At 38.0% G+C, this 20,000-nt stretch overlaps 1 protein-coding gene across 4 annotated transcripts in view; it reads right to left on the minus strand.

Moving 5' to 3' along the window:
- Positions 1-20,000, minus strand: part of golga4 (golgin A4) — a 208,401-nt gene that overhangs the window by 79,362 nt on the left and 109,039 nt on the right. For all 4 annotated transcript variants that reach the window (XM_028817450.2, XM_051935773.1, XM_051935772.1 and 1 more), the window contains 4 exons: positions 17,029-17,210; positions 15,986-16,117; positions 15,696-15,851; positions 6,684-10,867 (listed from right to left, as the gene is read on the minus strand). In XM_028817450.2, coding sequence (XP_028673283.2) covers positions 6,684-10,867; positions 15,696-15,851; positions 15,986-16,117; positions 17,029-17,210 — 4,654 coding nt within the window. The remainder of the gene's footprint in view (positions 1-6,683; positions 10,868-15,695; positions 15,852-15,985; positions 16,118-17,028; positions 17,211-20,000) is intronic.

The following is a 20,000-nucleotide window of genomic DNA, read 5'->3' on the forward strand; positions in this document are numbered from 1 at the left end:
TCATAAAGTGTATCTAAGTACTCACATGAGTATTGATGTAATGATACCAGAATTTTTGTATTTGATACTAATATCAGTGATGTTTTATGATGCTTAATACCACGGCAAAAACAGAAATCCCATTCAATGCCTTTTTATTCAAGTACCTTCATTATTGAAGTGAACAATATTGAGCCTTTTTCTGTAATATAAAATATATAAATACCAACAATAACAATAGTTTTAAAACACTGGTATGTCTGTCAAGTAGTTACCCAACTATCATTTAAGTAATCAATTATTGGTATTCATAAATATTAAACTAAAATGTAGGATTTAAACTTTAATGTGTGGCAGAAGTGGGGATCCCCCCAGTGTAACAATGCATGGGATGTTAATATTGGGGGAAAGAATGGTATCACTACTTAAAATCCATACTAAACATAAAAATTAAAATATTATATGTGTATTGCTGAATTACTGATTTACAAAATAAGTCCAGATATTTACATTTAATCAAACTCTTTCAAGCTGTTTTTCTAACAACATGCTTTTAAACTCTGGTTTGTGAATGAACCACTCTGTTAAGTTTGTAACATTTGCTATTATAAAATATATATTTTCATCATTAGCCGGTTAAAATATATTACTGAAGAGTAATATTTAATGGATGAATCAAATTAATTCAAGTTTCAAAAGTGAGTACACCCCTCGCATTTTTGTAAATACTTCATTATATCTTTTCATGGGACAACATTGACGATATGACACTTTGATACAATGTAAAGAAGTTAGTGTACAGCTTGTATAACAGTGTAAATTTGCTGTCCCCTCAAAATAACTCAACACACAGCCATTAATGTCTAAACTGCTGGCAACAAAAGTGAGCACACCCCTAAGTGAAAAATGTCCAAATTGTACCCAAAGTGTCAATATTTTGTGTGGCCACCATTATTTTCCAGCACTGCCTTAACTCTCTTGGACATGGAGTTCACTAGAGCTTCACAGGTTGCCACTGGAATCCTCTTCCACTCCTCCATGACGACATCATGGAGCTGGTGGATGTTAGAGATCTTGTGCTCCTCCACCTTTCATTTGAGGATGCCCCACAGTTGCTCAATAGGGTTTAGGTATGGAGACATGCTTGGCCAGTCCAGCACCTTTACCCTCAGTTTCTTTAGCAAGGCAGTGGTCGTCTTGGAGGTGTGTTTGGGGTTGTTATCATGTTGGAGTACTGCCCTGCAGCCCAGTTTCCGAAGGGAGGGGATCATGCTCTGCTTCAGTATGTCACAGTACATGTTGGCATTCATGGTTCCCTCAATGAACTGTAGCTCCCCAGTGCCGGCAGCACTCATGCAGCCCCAAACCATGACACTCCCACCACCGTGCTTGACTGTAGGCAAGACACATATGTCTTTGTACTCCTTACCTGGTTGCCACCACACATGCTTGACACCATCTGAATCAAATAAGTTTATCTTGGTCTCATCAGACATTGTTCCAGTAATCCATGTCCTTAGTCTGCTTGTCTTCAGCAAACTGTTTGTGGGCTTTCTTGTGCATCATCTTCAAAAGAGGCTTCCTTCTGGGACGACAGCCATGCAAACCAATTTGATGCAGTGTGCGGCATATGGTCTGAGCACTGCCAGGCTGACCCCCTACCCCTTCAACCTCTGCAGCAATGCTGGCAGCACTCATACATCTATTTTCAAAAGACAACCTCTGGATATGACACTGAGCACATGCACTCTACTTTTTTGGTCGACCATGGCGAGGCCTGTTCTGAGTGGAACCTGTCCTGTTAAACCGCTGTATGGTCTTGGCCACTGTGCTGCAGCTCAGTTTCAGGGTGTTGGCAATCTTCTTATAGCCTAGGCCATCTTTATGTAGAGTAACAATTCTTTTTTTCAGATCCTCAGAGAGTTATTTGCCATGAGGTGCCTTGTTGAACTTCCAGTGACCAGTATGAGAGAGTGTGCGAGCGATAACACCAAATTTAACATACCTGCTCCCCATTCACACCTGAGACCTTGTAACACTAACGACTCACATGACAGCGGGGAGGGAAAATGGCTAATTGGGCACAATTTGGACATTTTTCACTTAGGGTTGTACTCTCTCTTGTTGCCAGGAGTTTAGACATTAATAGCTGTGTGTTGAGTTATTTTGAGGGGACAGCAAATTTACACTGTGATACAAGCTGTACACTGACTACTTTACATTGTATCAGTGTCATATCTTCAGTGTTGTCCCATGAAAAGATATAATAAAATATTTACAAAAATGTGAGGGGTGTACTCACTTTTGTGAGATACTGTAAATCACTCATTCCCTGCAGAAGCAAACAGGCACTCATGTCCGTTGTGGCAAGTGTCAACTTGACTGTAATAGTTGGCCAGCCGCAACAATATCCACCAGAAACAATGAACACTAATACCTGCCAACGTCTTCTTTGTTCTGCCTTTAGTGGATGGTGCCCCACAGCTCACCGGTTTGGCGTTCTTGACACAGTCCGTCCAACCACTAGCATGTCCACGTATTCACTCCTGACAACTAACTCCATGCTGGAATTAGCTTGTTAAATGAACTTCTAGGTGAAGTTTACCATTGAAGTAACCAAATTTCTCATGGTAACAGCTCAAATATAGTTATCTTGTTGACAACTTTATACTGATACCTACACCATTACTCCCTGCTTCCCAATTTTGTTTTTTTTTCTTTGCATCTCACATGCTCCCTTCATTGGCTACCATCCAAACCAATAAGATAAGTTAACATAAATACTAGTGTTTAAGTTTAAAACATTCTAAAAATAATTACATAACAATTTAACGACATGCAAAATAAAATAAACAGTTTTAATCCAATTTCAATTATATCATGAACATTGTATTACCATCTTGTAACTCAAGATTCAATGGGCTACACTTATTATGGTTTTAGACTAACTTATCCTTGGTTGTCAGGACAGTTCAGTTCAAACTTAAGGTAACTACCTACCTGGAAGTTGGTGCTTAATGCTATGTTATGCATACTTACACCAACTCGGCTCCACTGTGGTGAAAAGCTATAAATCTTTCACAATAAACTTTGCGACTGCCCTGTGACATTCTGCTGCTTTTTCCAAAGTCTTATTTCCTCGTTGAGAGATGGCAAAAGGGGTGGACCGGAGTGTCTGAATGCTGGTTTGCACAGCTGGAAGCCGTGGCTGCTGTTTGACTGACACTTTTCTGAACACAAATTAAAACAGATGCTCACTTTGTATGTCCTGAGTGAATAACAATATAACAATAACAAGTGTTATCTTGACTTTGATCACATTTTTATTTTGGCTAATTCCAACAGCATCAGAGCTTGCAGGCTGCAACGAGTATGTTTCAGTAGCAACTTTTTTGAAGCAGTCAAACATGCTGCACTGTTTCATATTTAAATAATGCTGTACTTGTGTTTCATGAGGTTACTAGTGTTAACCCCTTTACAAGTAACTACCTTTCCACATATATTCCATTTAGCTGCATTATCATTACATTTACTACAGTAAGTACATACTTTTTGAACACTTTACACTATCTGTCATGATGACTGGAGAGCACAGCTACGCAACATGATCTCTTGATGCCTGTGGTGTCATCATTATTTTAAAAAACATCATTTAAAAATACTGCTGATGTTAGAATGAATTAACGTTACAAAAATACCAATAGCAGCACAGTTTTACCTGGAGCTTATTGATATCTGGGTACGGACCAAATCCGGAAATGGTACAAATTTAATACTGATTTTCGATACCCATCTCTAGCTGGTAGCGTTACATTTTCAGAAATTAGTACCCACATATTTTTTTGTGGAATTTGTTGTGATGAGAAGTGCAGACACATGTGTAAATGATGCTGTATGTTAAAGCAGAGCCGCTACTTAAATGTTGAATTCATTTTGGTGCTAATTAGCAATAAAATGCTTCAGTAAATGGTCCTATAGACCACCTTAACTGCAGACATTCATCAAAAACACCTTCTGCTTTTAAATGAATGCCTGCCTTTATTTAACAAGCTAGTTTTCCCCAAGTTTCTGCCTTTTTTGTGTAAATTAAGAAATAACGAATAGATTTTAAGGGGAATGTAGCAAGGATATTTGTGTGGGGCATTCTTGTTTTATTGTTAAGACTTTTTAAGTCCTGGGGCCTCATGTATAACGCCGTGCGTAGAACTCACACTATAACATGGCGTAAGCACAAAAGCAGGATTGTGTGTACGCACAGAAAAATCCAGATGCAGGAATCTGTGCGCAGGCAAAATTTCACATTCTTCCACTACATAAATCCCGATCAGCGTGAAAAGTAACGCACGTGCACGCGCCTTCTGTCCCGCCCCAACTCCTCCCAGAATTACGCCTCTTTGAATATGCAAATCAATATAAATAGCCTTCTGTGAAAAGACAATGGGAAAAGCACAGGGGAAAATATAAGAATTTCAGCGAATACCAAGTGGAGGCAAAGGAAAAACCTACTATTTGTTGGTTTAAACAGTGGTATAATCAACAAAAGAAAGCTGATCGAGTGACAGAGTGTCGGAGAAACTCGAAAGATCAAATTCACAAAGTCGCACAGTGCCCGAAATAAAAAAGAAATCACATATCAAAGTCGCCGTGAAAAGCAAGTCGTAGCCCACCATCTTAGTGTCATATGAAAGCTTATTAGGGAACAGACAGTGGGAAAAAAAAGCACGAAATGTCAACTTTAATCTCGAAATTTCCACTTTAATCACGTAGTTTATTTTGACATTAAAGTAGAACATCATAAACTTCATCTTAAAATCGTTTATTTTACTAGTTTCTCAAGTAGCACGTTAAATGCTTTGTTCTGTATTTGATCTTCTATGTGCTCTGTGTGTGTGAATCACTATGTGCTTCCGTTTTTTCTCTTTCTCCGACAGGACACAGAATCCATTACATTTGTGATATTACAGCTCTCTGAATAATTAAAATACTGAGATGTATACGTGATATCATTTTCTTGATGATAGGAATGAAAGCATGTTATTAAACATGGGAACACGGTGGCGCAGTGATTGTTCATATCTCACGCAAGAGGCTTGCTGCGCCATGTGCGACCTTCGATGAAATAATTTATCACAGCACTACTGTCTCTTTCAAACGTACTAATCTCCAATTCCTGTCCTTCCTTTTCTTTCTCCAAATATCCAATCGCCACACAATCAGCTCTGTAATAGACGTTAAGCCATCTGTAAGCTTAGAACGCTGATTCTTCAAAACTTTTAAGGAACATTGAAATATCTTCGTAGTACATGTTTATTTATTCTATCCGTCTATCCTTCCAGTGTTGCGTCAGCGCAAGAATACAACGCAATGCAGGAACAATCCCTGAACTAGCTAGCGCTGCAGCACCGTGTCTTCACATGTTTAATTATTAACAATACAGATTATTTAAATTAAGTTAAAGTTTTATCTGTATACTATAAGCAACATATTTTGCTGCATTTCATCTTAAAAATGATATTGTCATTATACGCGCTTTATAAAGTGGCGCAGGTTGTGCAATATTATAACTGTAGTGTCAGTTTAAAGTGAGGTGATTGTACTTATAAGTACAAACAGTTCTACAAGGAGCACTTGATGGACTGATTGGGTGCGTTTATAATTCTTGGGATGAAACTGTTTCTGAAACGCGAGGTCCGTACAGGAAAGGCTTTTGACGCTTTTTGCCGTGGTTGAGGTAGTGTGTACTTGAAACTGTATACCGATAATTCTCTTTCTGATCAATTGCTGCTGTGATTCACACTCAGATACAGTAATATAAATACTCCGAGTGGTGCAGTGAGAGTAATATGGAAAAAGATGATCCGCAGTGGCAACCCTTAACGGGAGCAGCTGAAAGAAGAAGAAGATGCAGTGAGAGTAACAACGCTAAAGCAGCTATGGTATTTGGAATACTATGGCTATTACCTGGACCATTATATTGCTACAGGTTAATTACAATCAGATGCATTACACTAATAAACAATATGCAGTTAGTTTCAGTGTATTTATAAAGCCGCGTCAGGAATGTGGATCTAAGAAAGAAAGGGTGATTACACAGGAACAGTAGCACTGCTTTGACGCTGGGTGCCGCCAGTCTGCAAAACCGAGCGGAGAAATTGCGTACGCCAAGGTATGAGTTACCGTGGAAATGTGCGTGGCTTTACGCCAAGTTTAGGTTTTATACATCGCGATTTGAGCGTGGAAAGGTTCGTACGCAACATTTCTGTGCGTACGCACCGTTTATACACGAGGCCCCTGGTCATTTAAGCCTTTTCTTATTAATTAGCTGAAATGATTTCCATTTAGCTTTCTTCTTTTCTTAGTTAATTAAGATGAAAAAAATTCTCAAAAACAGATTTCTGAATGCAAAATAAGAGAATAAGAAAGATTAAATAATTAGATAATTCAGAAGTAAGACTGTACCATTTATTTGTCAAATTGGTTGGAATGAAAACCTGCAGCCACGATGGTACCTCAGGACTGAACGTGGGAACCTTTGCTTCAGATAACTCAAGAAATGCACCATGATACAGAGTCAGTAAAATTATTGTGTACAGTTTCATCCTATTACGGTTTGTGAAATTATGAAATAGCTTGGATTATGTCTAATTGTTGTGAATTACTTCTGTAAATAAAATGTTTGTTAAGTAGTAGTTGCATATACTTACTTGAGCTTTTTTTCATTTTCTTCATGGATCTCCTTTTTCACATATTCCAGCTCTTGTTGATGCTCCTTTCGCAATGATCTCATATCCTTCTGCAGCCTTGACACATCTTTGCGAAACTTTTGCTTCTCACTTTCAGCCTCCTCTAATTTGGTGTGCAACTCTTTCTGCTGGGTTCTCATATCAGATATCAGTTTCTGAAGGTCGTCATCCGCCTTTGTTTTCTCTTCAGTACCTGTCTGATACGCTTCCAAAAGTGCCTCTGTATCTCCCAGCTGCTGATGTAGACTTTTCAACTTTGCCTCATGCTCTTTAGCCAAGCATTCTTTTTCTAAAGCAAAGTCCTCTTGTTCCTTACTTGCCAATTTTTGTATTTCTCTATATTTCTGCTCCCAAGATTTCTCTGATGTTTCTCTTTCCTGCAAGTGTTTCTCTAAACTGTCTACACTGTCATTCAGTTCCTGAAGTTTCACCTCTTTCTCTTGGAGTTGCTTCTGAAGGTCGGCAAATGCTGCACTGTGTTCTTCCTGTTGAGAGAGCAGAGCAGAATGCTTTTCTATCTGTTCGAGCAATTGGGCTTGCAGAGTTTTAATCTCAGTCACCTGGCGAAGCTTTTCCTCCTCCTGCTCCTGCAGCCTGCCAAGTAGCTCCTCTTGCTTATTGCATTCAGTCTTTTCTGCTTCCTGTTTTTCTATAAGACTTTCTGTAACTTTTTGCTCTTTGATAGCTAAGGCATTCTGAAGAGAGCATATTTTCTCCTCATACACCTCCTTGAGGTTCTGCAAACATATTTCTTTCTCCAGCTCACTGACTTCTTTTGCTTTCTCCAAAAGGATCTTCATTTCTTCCTTGCTGTTCTGGGATTCCCTTGTTTGGTCTTGTAAATCCTTAATGGTCTCTTGTTCCGCACATAGTTTGTCCTTCAGTGTCTGCATCTCTGCCTCTAGGTTCCTAATCTCTAGTTCCTTTTCCTCTACCTGGGTGGTAAACTGCTTCTTTAGCATAGCAATCTTCTGCTCTGCTTTCTTTTTCAAATCAGTCAACTTGACTGCATTCTCTGCAGAAAACCGGTCTTCGATAGCTTTCATCTCATCCTTCTTGTTTTGCATAGTTTCAGCTTGGCTGTTCTCAAAATTTTCTTGCTGAGTCTGAATCTGCTTCTGAAGTGATTCAGACAAATTCTGCAAGTCTTTCAATTTTATCTCCATTTTATCAATAATGTTGTTTTTATCAGAGACCTGTGTCGTTGCCTCCTGAAGCTGCACAAGAAGCTCTTTTTTCTCTGTTTCAGTTACATGGTTCTTCTGCTGCATTTCTGCTATCAATTGCTGTAAGTCCTCTTCCAGTTTTTTCTGTCTTGCATTGTAGTCTTGTATCTCTATAGTTAATTCTTCTATCTGCTTTTCTTTCTCTTTCACCATCTGGTCTGCCTCAGACTTACTGAGAATATGCTTTTCAGTATTTGCAGTAAGCTGCTCCAGCTGTTCACCTTTAATCCTGAGCTGCTTTTCTGCCTCATCTAGTTTACTTTGCAAAGATTTAATTGTGGATTGGCTTTGAGTAAACTTAGACTCTGCTTTTTTCTTCCAGTCAGAGAGCTTGTTCTTCCATTGCTCTGCATGGTTAACAGCCGCAGTCTTGTCTTGGTTTAAGGCATCCAAACTCTCCGTTAGCATTTGAATTTGATATGCTAAGCTCTTGTGCTCTTCCTGCTGCTGTTTAGTGAGTTCAGAAACAGCTTCTTCCTTCTCTATGAGGCTTACGCTGCTTGCTAACTTGGTTTCCAATGCCACAATTTCACTCTCCAGAATGGAGATACGACCATTTTCTTCTTTCAGTTTGTCCAAGGTAGAGGTTTTCTCCTCAACAGCATCAGCCAATTCCTTCCTGAGTTGCTGCTCATAAACTTCTTTTTCTGTCAAACTCTGCAAACACCTACTGCTATCCTCTTTTAAAGAATCTTTTTCCACTTCTAAGGCTTTGATTTGGTTTTCTTTTTCCTGCAACTGACACATCTTCTGCTGCAATGAATCATCTAGAAGTCCCTTTTCTGTTGCCTGATTCTGAAGATGCTCTTCTAAACAGTGAATTCTATCCTGCTTTGATAGGATGTTATCTTTAAGCAGTAGTGTTCTTTTTTGGTTTCCAATTATTCTCTCGTTAAGGGAGCGGAGTCTAAGGTTGAACTTATCACATAATTCGGCTACACTAATTTCAAGCTTAGAGCAGACTTCATTATACAATCTTAATAACAGCTTTTTGAACTCCTCTTCTCTCGTTTGAATTTCAAGGACTTTCTCATCAAGTACCTTCTGATGATCTGCACCATCTCTGCTGTGCAAGTCTTTCAAAGTAACAATTTCTTCATTGGCCTGTTCTAGCTTTCTCATTAATTCATTAATCTTATTCTTGCTTTCATCCTCCATATTTACCAGTTGGTCCTGCAGTGTATTTCGTTCACTTAAAGCTTGGCTCAGGTTCTTCTCGATACCTTCAAGCTGCTCCTTAAGCATAGCATCCCCTTTGGACAAAGTTTCCACCTGCCCCGCAGCTTCCTTTAACTCTGTCTGTAGTTTCTGTACTGTAGTCTCTCTTATAACCAAGTCTTCACGAAGGCGATTCACTTCTTGCAAAAAACGCTCCTTCTCCTCCTGTAGAGATTCTAGCTTTTCTTTGACCTCTTTCAACTCCAAGACTTTTTCTTGCTGTTCAGATTCATGCTTCTCTACCATCTGCTCTTCCTGATGTTTGAGTTTCTTCCTCCAGTCTTCGTTCAGATCCTCCAGCTCTCTTCGATGTGCTGCCTGTAAATTCTCCATCTGCTCCTTCTGAGCAGAATCTAATTGCGACACTGCATCAGAAAGGCCTGCAGAACTGGCTTTTGCCATCTGTGTCATCTTTTCATTGTAATTTTTCTCTTTCTCTATCATTTCCTTTTGCCTTTTGCCAAGCTCCTCCTTTAGGTTGGACTCCTGTTCTGACAGCCTCTGCTTAAACTTTTCTTGCATCTCTTTGGCCTTCTGCTTTATTTTGTCCATTTTCCCTTCCAATACTCTAATCTTATTCTCATATTCAGTTTTTGTGGCATCCAGTCTTTGCTCATGCATTGAGTGCTGTTCATCAAACTTTAGGGTGAACATTTTTTTCTGCTGAAGTTGTTCCTCCAACATATCAGCAACAGAATTCTTTTCTTGTTCCAGGTTCCTTTTTAGCTCTTCCACATGGTGCTGCAAATCTCCGATTTCAACAGCATGCTGTGATTGTAGTGAAGACATCTTCTGGTCTGAGTCTGTCTGTATCTCTGCTAATGTTTTCTCCTGGACTTGGACTCGGCTCTTGTAGCTTTCTACTTCACAATCCAATTGTTTCAGTTTAGCACTGGCTTCTATGAGGGACTCTTTTTCAGACAACACATTTTTAAGATTTTCCCTCAACTCTTCCAACTGTTGTTCAAGTTTCTGATACTGTTCCTCTACAACTCTCTTTTCATCTAATGCCCCCTGGAGCTGGTTACGGTGGCAGTTTGCAATCTCCTCCAGTTTCAAAGTAGATTCCTGACAGGCTTTTTCAGAGTATTCTATTTGCTTCTGTTCCTTTAACTGGAGCACCTCAAGTTGCTTCTCTCTATCCTCTAGAACCATTTTCAGGTTGTTAAGTTCTTCTTTCAGTGTCTTCTCCATTCCCCCTAAAGACTGCTCATGCTGGGTCTTCAGACCATTCAGTTCTGCTATGTAGTGGGACGTCTCCTGCTCTAATTTTCTCTCATACTCTACTTTCATTGACTCTATGGTCTTACTCAAACCTGACACTTGAGCTTCTAAAAAGGTCCGTGCTGTTAATGCTTCAGACAGTTCAGCTGAGAGTGCCTCAAGCTCCATCTGCTTGACATCCAATTTTTCTAGAGTTTTTTGGTTCATCTCCTCAATATGGGCGTGAAACTGGGACTCCTTTTCCTTCAGAGAAGCCTCAAGTTGCTGATGTTTATCCTGTAGCTCCTTCAGGACAGAACAATGTTCTTGTTGTAAGGCTTCTTGCTTTTCCTCAGATTCTTTTCTAACTTTTTCAAGCTCCTTGTATTGTTCTTCAATTTTAACCTTATGTTCTTCCTGATGTCTGTCCTTCTCTGCTTCTAATTGTACCGCACCCTCAGAGGCCATTGCCTGGAAACTTTCTAGTTCAAGTACCTTCTGAAATTCAAAAGGAGCAGACAATTAGAAAACATTCAAGTGTTTCAAGGTAGTTAGTATATACTACAGGGTGGCCCACGAAAAAGTAGCCCGCGTTACTATAGTATTACTATAGTAACAATATGATGCCTCCTTTGTCGCCGTTTCCCCAGACTAACAGGACCCGGGGGCGGGGAAGCGTGACGCAAGCCGCCAATGTGGCGTCCCCCAATAAACTCGGTGGAAGGGTTGGGTTGACAAGGTGCTACGGGGAAGGATTCACTCGGCACGCCACTCTGGCAGGAAGGCGGGCTACTTTTTCGTGGGCCACCCTGTATATGGCCAAAAGTAAGTTGACACTCCTTCATAGTATTTAATTTAGATGTTTCAGTCGCAACCATTGTTAACAGGTGCATAAAATCAAATACATAGCCATCCGTTCTCCACTGAAAAACAATGGCAGTAAAGTGGGTTGTACTGAATGGTTCAGTGAATTTAAATGTAGCACTCTTATAGGATGTCACCTTTGCCACGAGTCAGTATAAGATATTTCTGCTATGCTAGATCTGTCCCAGTCAACTGTAAATGCTACTATTGTGAAGTGGTACGGTCTAGAAGCAACAACAGGTTAGTCATGAAGTGGTAAACCATGCAAACTCATAACAGGGCAACAGAGTACCAAAGCACATACAAATCGCCTTTCCTTTGTGGCTTCACTCATAACAGATTTCCAAACTGCATATTGAAGCAACATACAACAAAAGAATTATTGTATGTGTTGGAAGTTTCATGAATTGGGTTTCCAGGGCCGAGCAGCTACACACAAGGCTAAGACCACTACACACAATGCCAATGTTCCACTGGAGTAATGTAAAACACACCATCATTGGGCTCTGGAGCAGAGGAAACATGTTCTCTGAAGTACCAATTTCAGTTTGGTGGATGCCAGGAGAAGACTACCTTCTAGACTGCAGAGTGACTACTACAGGTCAAATCCCGTTTTAGCGAATACCGGAGTAACAAAATTTTCAGAATAACAAATACTTTTTTTGTGGGCTGGGACAAACATTCATAAAATATATTAAATGAATCTCATTTTAACGAAATGTAAATCTCAGTATAACAAACATTTTTTTGACCAAAAAGGGCCACAGAAGATAATAATGTGATGCAAAAAATACTTGATGCCACTCCTACACTTTCCATTGTTGAGTCTCGGGACACCTGCAACAAATTGTCTCAAAGAGAGGGACAATCTGTTGGGAAATTTCTGGTCTCGGGCTGGCTCAGTGAGAGTGTGTCAGTGCTCCACTGAGCATCCACGTGGGTAGTTGTGTTGTGTGTGGATACTGCACTGTTCGAGTTTTATAGCGCTTTTCAAAGTTTTCTTTGAGAAGAACGAAAAAAAAGTGAGAAACAACATTTTACGCTGAAAGAAAAATTAACAACCCTGGAAAAAGTTGATTCCGAAATGAATGTCTGTAGTACTAGGGTGTTATACCGTGTTAGCCATTATGAATGTAGAGAAAAGCCAGGCAAAATGACATATTTTATTGGCTAACTAAAAAGATTACAATATGCAAGCTTTCGAGGTAACTCAGGCCCCTTCTTCAGGCAAGCAGTTGTGTGTGGGAACTGTTAACATTTGAATCTGATGATTGTATATAAAACTTGTGCGCGACTGGGAAAACTGTGGACGTGGATGTGAGTGGTGTGTGTGACTGAGAATGACTGGTGTGAAGCCTGAAGTCCAAATATCAAATAAACACTTTCACAAGTACAAGTATAACAGAACAGGTGCGCTTTTATTCAAGAATATAACTGAAGAAAAAAGAAAGCAGGTTGCGGTAAGCTGTTGATGCGACTGCTTGCGTGGTGCAATGCTAAGAACTGCTGACTCCCAATCAAGAGCTTCTGGGTTCGATGCTGGCAGTTTCTCAAGTTTGCCATTTTGAGTAGAGAGTTGCTATTATTGTTAATATTATACAATAAAAACATACATTTGATTTATGTCTGTAACAACCGCTGTAAATTTATAGTGCTTGTCACAGTTAGCGTTCACACTCGCCCCGATCTGACACTGCTGTTTTCAAATAAAGATGCGCTATAACAGAGGTGAACTCAGATCGGAGAAAACAGAAGCCATCCCCGCAAGAAACGTCCCCTCACATATAAGAACAACGCAGCTGCACCAGGCATAAAGGCAAAAGTCCGGCGTCATCCTGCCAATCACCTGTCCTTCAAAGAAACAGCACGGCTTACAGAGCTCGCCAATGCTACACCGTCCAGATCTAAACACTAGCGTGGTGTATGTGCCCAAAAAAAAGTCTAACTGCATTCTCGTACCATTGCTCGCATACTAAAGTGTCAACAGGTATTTTTCGTGGCATTACAAGTGTAATTTTTGAGCATGCCCTTGACGATCAAACAGAGGAAGCTCTGCAGTATACTTGTGACTTTATGCTGTAGGAAGATAAGTAAATAAAGTAAATCTAGTAAAACTAAAAAAAAGATGCTAACTTTGACAAGTACTATACATTTACAGCGGCTGTTACCAGTCACAAATCAAATGTATGCTTTTATTGTATAATATTAACAATAAGAACAGCTTACTACTCAAAACGTTTATTTTGGAAGACGTTAAGACTCGAACCCAGAACCTTATGAGTTGGAGTCGGCAGCTCTAACCAGTATACTACCCAAGAAGGCAGGACAGCAGGCAGCACTAACCTGGTTTCTTTTTCTTCAGTTATAGCCTTAGAAAAAAGCGCATTTGTTCTGTTATACTTTTATCTTTTGTGAAAGTGTATAAAGATATTTGGAATTCAGGCTTCACACATTATACAGTTCATGCCTACATTTTGTCAATTATTACTAAAACATGAAAAACGTTTTCTGTTTTAACGATGTGCTTACTGTGCATAGATCGTTGTAGACACGGAACACACATGAAATGCAAGTGTTCCAAATAACGATATAGTATTTATAAAAGGTGTCATTTTGCATGACTTCTCACTCTATACAGCTCTGAGCAACTAACAAGTAGGTAAGCAGACTTGAGCTGAGAAAACTGTGTGCCGGTGGGGGGATGTGATAGCAGACTGCTTGCTGTTTGCTGCTTATCAACACATTTAAAGGACAAAAGAGGCTGACAGAGCAGTGTGAAGCGTTTTAAGGTGGGACGGATCTACGAGTTTTTTCGTAGGCTCTGGTAATTCTAGTGTTAAATACCTGATATACAGAACCACATAATAACCTGATTAACTTAACATTGTAATCAAAAATGGGAACTTATTAAACACAAAGTCTTTATCAGTAAGTATTAGCTGACATTAATTAACAATATTAACATATAAAAAAGATCCTGAACAAGGAGATTTATTAAGAACATGAATGAAAATGAAACAATCAGGCAAGCAAGAAAAAGAAAACAAAGATTATAGAACCAAAAATCTGAATACATAAAACAAGACAGAACTTAAATTACCTTAGTAAATAAAGATCAAACTATAAAAGTAATATAAAAGAAGTGACTCCTTAAGTAAGAACATACAAAAAAAAAAAACTTCAAGCAAACTCAAAAGTACAAAATTAAAATTATATACTGCTTATCCAAAAGGTAATCAAAATAATAAATGTCAAAGTCAATGTAAAACACCATAACAGAAATGATCATTTGTGAAAATACCTAATAAAAGACTTATAAGAGGCTATAACTATGGATTTTTAAAACTCTAAAATTCAAGTAGTTTAAAAAGTCAAACCAGACAGATATAAAATACAATGCTTAATTGAAAAAAAGAAGCAAGTCGAAAAAAGTAGAACCACAGATTAACTTCAGGAAAGATCAGAAAAAAGGCTTTAGAGTGCAGTTTTGTTTTAACTGCACACAGGTTTTGACGTCTCCTCTCAAAGTCATCAAAACCTTTCTACAAGAGGTTATCATTCAAAACTCAAAGCACCATTCAAACATCTACAGTTTTCTTCAAAAGTACTGATTTATACTAAAAGTATTATATTATTTCGTAAGATTTGCTTCAAAAAACTTGTATACAAGGAGAGAAATTGCATATAGACAGCAATCAACCTGGGTTAGAGTCATCACCTTACTATGTAAATAAAAGGCCCACTGTATTTTACTGCCTTCTAAGTGCTTACACAGTATTAAATGTATTTAAATACACTTATTTCAAAATATTGTTTTAAATAACTGGAAAGAAATATTTTTCTTATTGTGCATTTAGGATTTTTTTTCCCCAAGGTTTGTTAATAGAAACACACAAAATAAATAAATAAGTTGGTCTGAGATCTAGTGGATGGCTAACCTTTTATTTCTTATTTATGCATTTATCGTTAATGTGTGGGGCCTCAGTTCTCTAAACAAATTAATTCTACGTCAACAGATACTCATGGTTAATTTTGGGAACAAGTTTAAACACAAGAATATTCCATAAAAACATTGGGACTGGGGTTATTCTGCTGGAGTTTCATTTAGAAAAAACAGCATAGCCAAAATAAAAACTAGTATTACACCACCAGCCAAAAAAAAAAAAAAACTCAAACGATACTTAATTAAATAGGTAATTGATACCTGACAGCCTCTCTAACTTTTTTGATTTTTATTAATTATTTGAATTCCCCCAATACCCACACAGAGCAAAGAGGCTAAATCTAAGTAAGGATGAGAAGATGATAGGAGATAAATTAGCAAATAACAGCTAGGTTTTAAAACAGGAACCAATTCCAGAATTTAAACTAAATATTTACAAATATTTAGAATAATAAATTACAGCATTGATGCTGGCAGGGCAGACGTAAATTCTGTTAAGCTTCAGTAGGGTGTTCTTACCGTCCTGAGTGCTTCCATTTCTTCTTGCATGTCACGCAATTTACTCTCACTTTGGGACTGAAGGGCGGATTTCTGGAGCTCCAACTCTTCTAATGCCAAAGCTGACTGCTGCTCTTTATCCTGAATCATGTGTGTATACTCATTTCTACACTTTTCCTGTTCAGAAAAAAAATCTATGTTACTGTACATAATAGATGTTTTAAAGAAAAGAAATACTTATTTGAAGGAAAAAGCTTATTATGTAAACTTATAAAGAATATAACTATTTTTCTCTGTTCAAAATCACTCACCAATTCCATTCGCATCAGTTCTTGAAATTCAGCTTCTCGTGTTTCAAGTCTCAGTTTTAGTTCTTCCTCTCTGCTGGCCAGTGTTTCTGAGTGTACCTTCTCAATCTCCACAATTCGATCTTCAGATGATTTCTGCAGTTAAAACAAATTGGAAAAATTAACTTTTTTCATTAACCAAATTATTTCTTCAATTTGTATTCATATTAGAGATACTATTTGAAGAAATGCCAAAACAAAGCACTATTACTCATATATTTGAGTTTTACAGTGAGAATAAAAAACATCCATCCTACATATGCTACTTGAACCATGAAGAAAAAGGTGAACTCACACAGAAGAGTTTGATAAAGTATATGAAGGTTATATAGTGTGCTATTTTGTTATGAAAGCATAAAAGATTTCATAAAAAGCTTTAAGTCACATGATTTTGAATCTTAACTGTCCACATCACAACTATTCACTACTATAGCACCTTTAATTTAAAGCAGGAGAATGGCAAATCACAACAGTTGGACCTCAGTTCTTGGTTTAGGTTCACTTTTAGGTTCCCATTAATTCACAAAGACCAGAAACAGGATAATCTGAATTTCTAAACTAGTTATCTATGACTAAATGTAGTTGTGAGTATGAAACAGATCAACCTTCAGGCCAGCTTAGATGGACGCTAATGCCCTGCATCCTGAAAAAAGGTTAAGAGAACTGATTGCTTTCTGTAAAGTCATATTCAAATAAGGGGATTTTTCAGCACAGTCATGGTGGACCAGTAGACAGACATGCAATGTAGACCTTTTTATAGGAAACAAGAAGTACGACTGACATAGTCAGTAAAGAGCCTTGTGATATTTTATTCTAGAAACTGAGTTTTATTGAACAAAGTCAGATTACAGGTAAAAGGAGTGGTATTGTGGTTGCCACGCTCATTTCACTGCAAATGTAAAAGCTTCATCAACTAGCATTCTCAGATCACTACCCTGCCCATTACAGCACTCCTCGATACAAACATACTTGCATAAAAAACTGTTAAAACATAAAATATTCCTTGCCTTCATGATGCCGACCACCTCTTGTTTAACTCTTGTCAATTCCTGCTGCAGGCTCTTCCTCTCCTCTTCACTGGAAGCCTCTATGGCCTTTATCTGTGCTTCCATTTGGGCTTTCAATTGACGGCGTGTCTCCTCTTCTACTTTATTAGTGGTGCTCAGTGCCTTCTCCAGCTCTTCAAAAGCTATGGTGAGGAGAAAAAAAAAATAATGAGAAAATCAGTTCCTTTTTGAAAGAAAAGGCTTTAAATTAAGATACTAAGCTAATTTTCATGTACCGTAATTCTAAAAAAAAAATAGGAAAACAGAATACAATGCAGGATACCAAAGAAACTTCAAATTCTCACCAGGCCTCTAACTCTAAATATAAAGCATGACATTCTTAGCCATAAATCTGTCACAAATGATGATATATGAAGCTGCTTAAAAATCTAAACAGCACTGCACAAACTCAAAGTACCATGGATCAAAACCTATAGAGTTACATTGTATAACTACAATAGTTTAGCAAAGATTGATCCCAACTACATAACATGAGTTTGTAATTTGGTAGCATGCATTGCACTGGAAAAGGAGCCAGAACCTTATTGCCAAAGTTATAATCAATAAGAGAATATAGTGGTGGTATAAACACATTCCTAGGAACTGCAGAAGAAAGTTAATGGTGCCAAGAAGAGATACATTTGGCAAAGTCAATAAGAATTAGTCGATGACAGAAATTTCTATTTGCATGTCCTCCACTTAAATTAAGACAGGTAGCATGCTTGTATGGAATTTCAATGATTCACACAGACTGCCTTAAGTCAGCAATGAAATGAATGAAATTGTCAGTATTTAATAAGTAACATAAAACTGAAAATAAATTTCCATACTATAATGGCCACTAAATTTCCATTCTGAAATCCAAAATAAAGAATTTATAATTATACAAAGTAACTGTCAATAAGACGTTATATGCAAAAGACAACATAGCTCAAAACTATACAAAGTCACACAAATCCACCATCTTAAAGGAAAAGTAATCTTTGCAAAGTCATCCTGCTGAAGTAGAGGACACTTGCCGTTATCCTAGTTGTACAATGAACAATCTTAACGCTGGTGCTGTAAATAGAGTCTCCCTTCTTGTCATAGAACAGACAGCCCTTTTGCCTTTTTATTTTACACAAATGCATTACTATTATTTTCTATACAGATGTTGATTCAAGGTTTACTTTTTGAATAAGTGAGTCAATTTTCCAATTTCATGTCCTATGGCGAGCTATATCACCACAAAGCTTATGAATTTTGGTCTAAAATTTCATAACACACCCAGGTCCAAGTTTGCTGTATTAAATGATAAAATTCTAGTCATGTTTTGTAACTAAACAACTTAACTAAAATACAATGGCATTCTAATATCCACCATTATATATATATATACAAACTTATTAAAAAGTTAGTACTACTAAATCTCTACACTGTTTCCTAGCTCACAAACACACAAGGCTAGCTCAAATACAGCATAAAAATACATACAGCATTCTACTCTTAAAATATTTTTAATTAACTGAAGAAAAAACTTAAATGAAAGGTTGGAATAATATTTTACTGTTCTAAGCATGAAAATATATTTTCACTTTAGAATGTTGATTCATTAACATCATTGACAGCTGTTGAATCTAAGTAGATTAAGTAGTTGATGATTACAGTATTACTTACCATTAACAATACTCTACATTAAGTTTAAGTACTGTAGACTTCACTGTGCAGTAAATGTTACACCTATTATAAATCATGTTCATAAAGATTTAGTCAATATACTATCAGACACTGGTCAAGTTACAAATTATATATCACCCTTCATCTATCTATCTATCTATTTAAACACACTGCATGCTTCATATATCATGTATCATTAACTTAATCTTACACTTTTTTTGCAATAAAAAAATCAATCAAAGTTGACTAAAGGACATGGTAGCTGGAGCATTCCCCCCCAAGGGTAGGTGGTCTCTTAATGCATATAATTTATTTTAACTGAAATCAAACACTAGCCATGTAGATCATTTGGATCTACTGATACTGGGTTGAATTAGTAAGAGTAATAAATTAATCAATTTCCTTCATTGCCAATATTCTAGAATCTGCTGATTTCATTTAAAAGAAGAAAGACTTGACAGTGCATCAACATCTCACTAACAGAAGGCAGCACATGGAAACAAGAGTGAGACCATATTGTTCTTTTAAGGCTAATATAAAAGGGAATTTGCCAAAGGCTGAACATGACTATCCACTCAAGTGATGGCAACACATGCTCACCTTCTCCTGGAGAGCCCAGACATATAATCCCTTTAGCGAGTCCCTGGTCTTCCCCTAGGTCTCACCCTAGTGAACCCTGTCTGCTACACCTCCATATGAAGGTTCACTAAAGGCATTTTAAATATTAACACAAACTACCTTAAATGACCTCTCTTGATAAGGAGAAGTACTACATTTAAATCCAAGATTAAGTGTTTTTTTTCCAGTATAATTCTAATGAACATCAAAAGTCTCAAAGTTTTGCATTGCAAGTGAAATGTGTTTCTCTTAACTTGTGCAACTGTTGCCAAAATGATTTAATTACAACAGTGTCCCATCAGCGTAGCACTTTACACTTGAGGACAAGTCATAGTCATGCATGCAACATCTGAAAATTATTAATTTATATATATATATATATATATATATATATATATAGTATATAGTGGCACACGGGTGGGGGTGGCACTCAGCCGGGACGCCCAGGAAGACTGGAGGAGGACTCAGGCCTCCTCCAGACCACGAGGGGGTGACCGCCCTGGTTCCTTTGGGGTCCACAGGTACAGATCTGGGAAGCTCAACCCTGTAGGGGCCCGTGGTCACCGCCAGGGGGCGCCCCCATGCCTGGAGAACCCTGGACCCCAGCACTTCTGCCACACCAGGAAATGCTGGGGGGAAGATGAGTTGGGACACCCGGA

The sequence above is a fragment of the Erpetoichthys calabaricus genome, chromosome 13 (assembly GCF_900747795.2).
Source record: "Erpetoichthys calabaricus chromosome 13, fErpCal1.3, whole genome shotgun sequence".
In the NCBI taxonomy this organism is placed as follows: Eukaryota; Metazoa; Chordata; class Cladistia; order Polypteriformes; family Polypteridae; genus Erpetoichthys; species Erpetoichthys calabaricus.